Here is an 8,845-nt window from a genome sequence, read left to right on the forward strand (position 1 = left end):
AATCAACAAAATGCATGTTGTACCAGTAAGGGCAGAAGAATGTGACTCAGCTTACAATTACTTTTAAAGTATTTTAAACTACAGAAGTATCCTCCAGCTTCATTTTCCACCAAACATTATTCAATTTTTCCCTTTATCTTAGACTTCCATGCTAGATACCCCGTAAGTAATAAAGGCATCCAATTTTTATTTTTTTTAATAGAGATTGCTTAAAATCTTTCCATAGGAGTTCAGAACCGACAACCTGCTAAATCTGGTACACACTCTTAGTTACTGCGCGTATACTGCTCAAAAGCAGCTAGCAGATGTTTGGAATTCTAATGGCCTTAATTTGGAAAGTAATTCCAATAAATTCTGTCTTTTCTCTAAGACAAGGAAAAAAGTCCTTTTTCCATATTTCCATGCACCAAATTTTGGATTTCACAAGGCATTAATGAATTATTGCACTACATATTATAAAGGAACATCAATTCAGCCTATATATTACATTTAGCCATTAATTATTAACATTTTCTCTCATTATGAGATCAACTTCCTTCCACTTTATACTAGCCCAGAAGAAAGATCGCCAGGCAAAGGATAGCTAGAAATAAGATATAGTTCTAAGGACTAAGTCCAAAACGCATTAATTAAAATCGTAGCAGATACGGTTTAGTTTTTCCAACCAAAGCAAGCAAGTTTCAGGGTTTCTCTGTTTCGTTTTTTCTTTACATTCAACTCTAATTCTAAATTTCTTAGAATTTAATCAAAACTTTATGTCATAATTCTGAACACTGAAAAGAGTCTTCAGTTAGTACAAAAGTTGACAAACAGTACAGTTTAGTTTTATAGCTTTTCATCCTTTAAGGCTACCTTTCAAACTGTTCTTGTTACACACAGAAGTCCAGGTAAACATCCCATATTAAACACCACCCAACATAACTCAGATTTCTCTCATTCTCTCCTGGCTATATCAAAGGCCCAGCAATTGAGTTTATTATTAAGCCCTTATAGTAAAATAGGTAAAATAGATGTGTTATCCTTATAAAGAAAAAGAAACGCACCGCTCACTAAAAAAAAAAAGAGTGATGACATTTTCTGTCTTATTTGCATCACCAAAAGCTTCATAATACAGAAAGCTAGATATACTTATATTTGTATACCTGTAATGTACAGTTTTCTTTCCGTTTGAGGAACTCCACAAATCTTGCCACCACGCCTGGTGTGCTTATGACTTCGTCTATTGGAGGATTTGGTTCTATTTAAAACAAAATGGAAAGTTAAGACACATTCATTTATTTGTTGGGGGATTTCCTAAAATCACTGCACCAAAGTAATACCCAATGAAATGCTGATTTTTCTGAGAGTCTTACTTTCTCTTATACTGCTTTATCCATCTTTTCTACTAAAAGGCAATGAATTCATCAGAGGAAGACTCAATTTTAAATTTTGAAGTATTGCTGTAACGTGATTTAACAATAATGCACTCATTAACCTAAGTATAAAAACTTGACAGCAGCAGATCTGCAAAGTCACCTCGGTGCACATATGCACACAGTTCAACTTCCAGAAAGAATAATTTGTGAGCCATGGAGACAATGACTAAAATGCTTAAACTTACACTGCATATCAGAAATTGCACCTGCATCACTAAAAGTTGTACAGGTTTCACAAATAGAAGTGACTGTTAGATACACCTAGTTGGCATGCTAAGACAATTCTGCTTGGACCAGAAATTTCCACATGGAACTTGATTTACACTGCTGTCAAAGTCAAAATACATGCCAAGGACCACCCAAGATTTTTCTACAAGAAAATTCAGCCCTTACCTTTAGAAAGAAGCTTTCGGAATTTCTGAGTAGCTGATAGCTGCTGTTCTGGACTATTAGAGAAAATCATCTCGATCATATCAGAGGTGATAACAGCACTCTAATATTCAGGTGGGGGGGAGACAGAACAAGAGGAAAAGAAAATTGAGGGTTAGTGGGGAAAAGTTTACAATACTTGCTAAAACTGTGTCAATTTTTTACCCTTATAGAGCAAAAAGTCAGATAAGAACAATAAATGAGTCACCACAGATGCACGGATACTTAAGCAGAATCATTCTTAAGTATTGTCTTCTTCCTAGAAGACAAAATTCAGAATTTCTTTAAGCTATGACAAAAAATTGTCTTCAGAATCTCTCATGGGTATTTTCTCTCCTGTTTTTTCTATCTCCCATCTATAAAATAACTATAAAATTGTCAGCTTTAACAAAAGGTAGCTTAAATTAGAATAGGAATTACAGTTATACAAGAATACTGATTATGGTGTTTAGAAACCTGCAACGTCTACGTTTTGAGTTACTGTTATAACAAAATGTACAGGAACTACTTTTCTTTTTAAACACTGACAAACCTCATGCTTGTCATCATAATCAAACATAGCATTTATTTTCCCACAATATGGACAGTTTCCATTAATATGTCTAAACTAATCAGTAACTTCTTTTTTTTTACGACAGGGAAAATCTGACATTGGTTGATTTCACTAATCTAAATCCATGAAAAAGTGATGTTGTATTTTTTTCCTCTCTTTTTGATCCAAAACATTTCAGCAGTCAGATCCAAATCCTCAATAAAAAGGAAAACAGACAGTAGTGCTGAAATATTTGCACTGTCTGTACTTGTGCTCTCAGTAACAAAATGTAGGCAGTCTAGATTTTTGTCACCAGAACCAATAAAAGGGAATCAAAACATGCACTACTTTTTAGATCTTTCTTTTTCAGTCCTATCTCTTAAGACACTAAAATTAATACTTAAAATAGTAACCTGTATAAGATAGGCTTCCCTTACTTTTCACCATCCATTTATTTCATATAAAGTTCTACACCAAGAATTAAATGGTATTTAGGATTCATCTGATGTTTTAGGACTACCTTGAAGAATAAAACTATTTTCCATTAATTAACTTTAACGTTGTTTATAGGCATTTCTGAGTAATTTTCATTGTCTAACCATCAATAGCAATTAAAAGTAGTCTGATTTCCTTCCAAATATACTCTGAACACAAGAATAAACATGAAGATCAGTGGTCAGACTTTAGGACTCTGTGAAGACTGTATTTTAATTTATTCTCTCACAGCCAGAATCCCATAACACTTTTCTTTCCACATACAGGAGCATCATAAAGAAACAGTGAGAACGCAGAAAAGCCTAATTTCCATCAGAAGAAAGCTTTCCCATGGGATAAAATTCCAGTTTGGAATGGAGGTCAAGGACATTTGCAGATAGCTAGGCAGGTTTAGTTATGTTTCCAACACCCTGGTTAAAATTTTATTATTTGAAAATTTATTAACAAACTTCCAGCCAGTCTCTTCTTATTTACTTTTTACTCCCATAAAATTTTTCTCCCATAATGTTTCCGGTCACTTCACTGAAACGTGTGTTTGAGAGTTGTCTGAATGCTCTTTGAATGCCATTTTCCACACTCTTCTGCTCCCTTAAACTCAATGCAATAGGGCTGCTCAGTTTCAACAAACAATATCTCTTCCTCAACACTTACAGAAGTCATTTCCATGTTGTTCATTTGAGCCTCATGGAAGCCACCATCAGACATCACTTCCTCCTCCGCTTCTTCTTCAGCTGTTGCAACATTTCGGCGTTTAAATAACTAAAAAGAAAAAAGCATTTAATAAAAGTACTACAGAATCAAGAGCCAACATACGTATCTCACATGCCATATCAGGCTGCAATAAAAATGATAATTAGTATCTCCTGAAAAAAGCTAGAATACTGACACTGTGATTCCTCTGGACAGTAAACAGGCACTTCATCTGCTTAGTAACAGATGAAGCGAACATGGCTGTGCACTAGAATATTCATTTGACATTTCTGAAATGTCTTCACTGATACTCCCTCCTTTTCTCTACTGCTCACCCTCCATCTATCAGCTACCTCTAGCTTCCAGACAATGGCTTTCCTCCCTTCCCCAAGCTGAGCAGGGGCTCAAAGACACGACAAATTGCTGTGTATAACAGATCCCTGTGGAGTAGTTACTGAGACCGGAATAATTAAGTTACTGTGGCAGAGAGAGGTCTTTGGAGGATAATCACTTAAAAATGGTTTAAGAAATGACACTGGGATGAACAAAATTTGGATGCTATTGCATAAAGGAGGTAGCCAGTTTCAGATGTTATTAGGAGAGCTACAGAGGCTACAGTGTCTCCTTTGAGCTAGCTATCTCACTGCAAGAAACATTAGCAGTGATGAGAAGGGTTAGTGTGCTGCTTGGTCTGTCAAGTTCCCTAATGACTCCAGCATTGAACCACGTCAGATTTGTACCACTACAGAGGACAGCCAAGACAGTGCCCCGACATCAACCTGCTGTTACACTTTTCTCCAGAGAAATCTGGAAGGAAGCAGCATGCAAAGCCGTTTAGTCTACATCACACCCAGTTCACTGACAGGCATCCCTGTGGAGTGCTGCTCCTTCTAGGCTACTGTCCAAAGTGCTCGCCCAAGCTCTTTACACACTGCTGAAATACAATCCTATGCCAAAATTCATACGCTGATAATTTGTGTGAAAATTCAGAAACTCGACACTGTTTTTGTAGGGTGGTTTACCTTTAAAAAAAAAAACGAGCAAATTTTAGTAAAAGGTTAAATGAGTCTTCTCTGTAAGGGCTGAAAATGCAACACTAAGACAATAAAACAAGGAATAAGAATGTATCTTAAAAATGAATACAAATGGAAATTGGCAAATGTATGGGGCTGCTGAATCACAGCCTGAACCTCTGATTGATCATCTGAGGTGAGCAATGAGTCAGCCACGGGAGCACAGGTGAAGGCAATTCATCTGTGCTGCAGGAAGGGGTGGAGCCTGGCTCCACCTCTCCTAGACCCATTTAAGAGCTGACTGCCAGTGGGGAAGGATCTCTTCTGGAGATCCACTCCACTGGAGTTTCTTATGTGAGCCCAGGATAGGGTGAGTGTCCTTTTCTGCTCTAGTATAATAATGGCATAAGCCAAGCTCTTTTATATACTATATCATCTGTATATTCATTGATTGTACAGCAAGTCAAAGAGTAAAACAGGCTTCTTCACATAAATCAAGAGCTCTAACCAGGAGATGCAATGCTAACTCTGGCATTCTCAATGCTAGTCAAGCTCACCGACATTCTCATGACCAGCATGCCAAATACATATGTACTTTTGTACCTGCACAGTAGGTCTGAAATTGTAGCAATAAAGGAACAAAAGAAAAGACTGTTTGCAGCTTCACCCCCATTACACTGTAGGTAGGAATAACAGTTTGCCTTAAGGAAATACTACTACCCTTTATTTAGCCAACCTGTCGTAATCAGGTGCAAGGGAGGTCAGAGGCACAGATAAGACAGATTTCTAAAATGACTCATTTTCCTAATTTAGTATCAGCTTTACAGATAAGACTGATGACATTTCGTGCTGTCATCTGGAAGTACTGCCTGCTGTTTCTGAGGAAAACAAAAAAAAAAATCCCAATTCACTCTCAGAATTCCTCCTTGAAAATATCTAGCGTTGACACCGTGAATGGGATGTTAAATAGAAGATTAAAGACTTAACCTACCATACCAAGCTGAAGCATGTTACTAGCTTTGATTTAACTCAACATGGATGAAACTAAGCTTCATTCTAACTTTGTTGGAGCCAGTCTTTTAAAGCTTCTAATGAACATAACTAACCATTAAAAGGAAGGACTGCTCAATGCTACACATTTTTATCAGAAGACTGCTTTTAACATGCCTCATCTCTGTTGCTGTTTCACTGTTAAACCTGGAGAGAATCTACCACTTTGCAATGTGAACACAGTAGTAAGTACTAGCCAGACATGAACAGCTAGGGGAGCTTTGCTTCCAAACATTCTTCTCAAATATTTTGTGCACAATATATAATAATCCACCCTTGCCTGCTCTGCTAGGGCATAAACTTTTGTAGATTCATTTATTAACTGAAAATTAAAGACAGAACACTGAGAAGAATTAGATCAATCTATTCTCCCCCCACTAAAATCATTACTGCAACTTAAAAGGATTTGGTTGAACACATTTCTACGCTGCAATGTTTTTTTCACCCCACTTCATCATTCTTTAAAGACGAGCAATCATGACTCAGCTAGCAAAAAATAAATAAAGAATTCCTCAGTTACCTTCAGTGCAAGGAGAGACAGCTCTGTTGCAACCATCTTTACTGCCAGGCTGCCAATCTCACACTTGAGTGAATGATGAGCATTCACTAAGTCTTGCACTACCCCAAGAAAAGGCAGTAAAGTCTGCAACTTACTGATTTCAGATTGACTGTGGGAATTTAGTAGGACAACCACCAAGAGGCTTCAGAGAAGCAAAGAACTAATGACAGTGCACGACTACTGCTACATTTATGACAGCTATAGTACAGTACCTGCTCCTCTCTCTTTTGCTTACGCAGCTGAAGACCCTCCTCCTCTCGCCTGCGACGCATTTCGTCAGGATTCAGAGATTTGTTCTTGTAGCTCTTCAGTCGGAAATTCTCTTTTCCTGAGGTCGTCATGGTTCCTTTAAGTTGCAGTTAAGAAGAGATTCAGTCAGAACAATTACACTTCAGCAACACATCAATTTATGTTCTGTCTCTCTCTCTCAAACCTCTCCGTGCACTTCCAGCTACTGCCTCCCTATAACTTGTTATTTAACATCCAGTAAATCAGAAGGGGTAGGGCAATTTCAGTATGCTGATTTTTCCACATCAGAGCACTAAACTTTTATTTTATTCCTTAGGTAGAGAGGTATGAATAAGTGAAATGTTTTATTAAGAAAGAACTGAGATTTCTAAGCCAGAAGATACAACCTGGGCTAAGAAGAAAGCAACACTAAGATCTATTAGTGCTTCTCCCTTCAGGGGATTTATTAATCACTTCACTCAGAACTGAAGTGGTCTTAGCTCCATTTTAGCTTAATTTACTTAGGAAGTCAGAGGCTTTTTTGCACTTCAAATCCACATTTTAAGTTAATTCAAATCCAACTTCTGTTCCTTCTATCCAAGCAACACCTACAAGAAAAATGAAATGGAGAGGGACATATTTTAGGTGAATGTTTACCACTTGAAAGATCCACTTCTTGTCTTGCTCTTCCCTTCTTCCCACCCCCAGCCTGTAATCCTGTTACTGTTTATACAAAAGAGCCTTTTTAAGCCTATGATTTCCAAGTACCATCATTCATACGTAACTTAGAGGATCAACCTTAATATGGACCCCTGACAATTTTCACATATCCGATTATGCAATTTGAAGTTATCTAGCATAGACCAACAGTTGCAAAACTGAGTAGAAAGTCTATCCATAAACCAAATGAGCCACAGATCAAGTCTCCACCCACAGTCCCCCAATTTGCTGCTACTTCTCTTATGTCTCCCCATTAAGCCCCAAAAATGTTGACAACAGAATTCTGAAAGTCGCAGTATTTCTATGCTCCTTCCCACAGATGTAGAATGTGTTATAGCTATCTGAAACTCTGTAACAGAAAATTTAAGAAACGATGCTATGCATAAAGTTATTCTATGGGACTTTTAAAGGCCTCCTTCCAATACTCTAACTTGTTACATTAAATATGCTACCTACTTCCAATTCCATAAGCACAGAATTACCAGATGACAAGTGATGTGCTGTGCACTTCATTTATACAAAGAGTCAAGTGTAAGCTCCTTTCCGTCAGCATGAGACATTTTAAGAGATTTTACGCAATATCCAATGTATTTCTTATTAGAGCTTATTTTTGAAGTTGCTGATGCCTGACAACCATTTATAAAAACTGATGTTTATGAAACATTCCATGCATCATTTCAAGCTAAATGCATTCTGCTAGTTAAAACTTATACAGGACACTAAACTACTATACTTAAGATGGCTTGGTCACAGACAGTACTGAATGCAACATGAAAACCTGAACACACAGATAAATAATCTAGCAGCCTCGTTCTACTGAAAAAGCTCTTCTTAAAATGGGTTCTTTTTAAATAGAAATCCTGCAAAAATATGAACTCAGGACTCCAGGAGCTCCCTATGTCATTCTTAGCAACATAGAGACTATATTCTTTACATTGTCTAGGTGTCTGAGCTTCAACTTTTCATGTTTCTTGCAATATACTTGGCAATTACATTTTCTTCCTGTTCTGAAGTTTTTCAAATGACTACAACTCTAGAAATACTATTTGGAGAAATTGTGGGTTTTAAATATAGAAAGCTAATGCTAACAAATACTCAGACTGAGTACACAAAGTTTTTTGTTTTCACATAGAAATATTTTATATACTTCAGAATCAAGAAAATGAACTTAAAACAGCAGATGGAAAACCATGAGCTAAAAGGACACATCTAACAGACAAAGGTTTTGTAACCACACCAGTCAATCTGCCCTACAACACAAACAAGTACAAGCACACACACAATAGCTCAGATAAGATCTCATGCCTCCCATGACATTACTCATCATTCTGCTTTTCTATCTGAAACATCTCAAACTCACCTGATTAAATTTGCCTTTACTGGGGATGTCAGGGCTTCGATAGCTCCTGCAATCATTTCATACCTTCACTTTCAGTCCCTAGAAGTTCTCTGTTCATAGAAATCCTTGACACTTATCATATTCAATTCTTACTACTGAATTCCATCTTATTTCTATTTTGTAGTCCTTCTGTATGATACTCCAATGTTTCTAAGTATCAAGGAGAATCCATCTTCACTGTCAAGTTTCATTAGCATACTCTTCTTCCTTGTTGTCATTTCTGTCATCGGTGTCTAGAACTTAAGTATTATCTTCTATTTATTACAACCCTTCCAAGCTTTAGCTGTAGCTTTTGGCTACGCTTATTTCTTACCT

General features: G+C 37.0%; 1 protein-coding gene across 1 annotated transcript; it reads right to left on the reverse strand.

The window, feature by feature from the left end:
* Window positions 1–1,118: 1,118 nt before the first annotated feature.
* LOC104913136 (importin subunit alpha-5-like) lies at window positions 1,119–6,529 on the reverse strand. The gene is made up of 4 exons (XM_010718420.1): window positions 6,396–6,529; window positions 3,523–3,630; window positions 1,809–1,908; window positions 1,119–1,237 (listed from the first exon to the last, which is right to left on the reverse strand). The coding sequence occupies exons 1-4, from the start codon at window positions 6,522–6,524 to the stop codon at window positions 1,119–1,121; spliced, it is 456 nt and encodes a 151-aa protein (XP_010716722.1). The 5' UTR covers window positions 6,525–6,529.
* Window positions 6,530–8,845: the final 2,316 nt, after the last annotated feature.

The sequence above is a fragment of the Meleagris gallopavo genome, chromosome 1 (genome assembly GCF_000146605.3).
Source record: "Meleagris gallopavo isolate NT-WF06-2002-E0010 breed Aviagen turkey brand Nicholas breeding stock chromosome 1, Turkey_5.1, whole genome shotgun sequence".
Taxonomy (NCBI): Eukaryota; Metazoa; Chordata; class Aves; order Galliformes; family Phasianidae; genus Meleagris; species Meleagris gallopavo.

What these genes read in the sequence shown, in the direction of transcription:
- LOC104913136 (XM_010718420.1), bottom strand. Translation starts at nt 6,524, where the DNA reads ATGACGACCTCAGGAAAAGAGAATTTCCGACTGAAGAGCTACAAGAAC. An exon ending in ACAACATGGAAATGACTTCT is followed by an intron (nt 1,909 to 3,522) that starts GTAAGTGTTGAG and finishes CCTGAATATTAG; the next exon opens with AGTGCTGTTATCACCTCTGA. An exon ending in CCGAAAGCTTCTTTCTAAAG is followed by an intron (nt 1,238 to 1,808) that starts GTAAGGGCTGAA and finishes TGTTTTAAATAG; the next exon opens with AACCAAATCCTCCAATAGAC.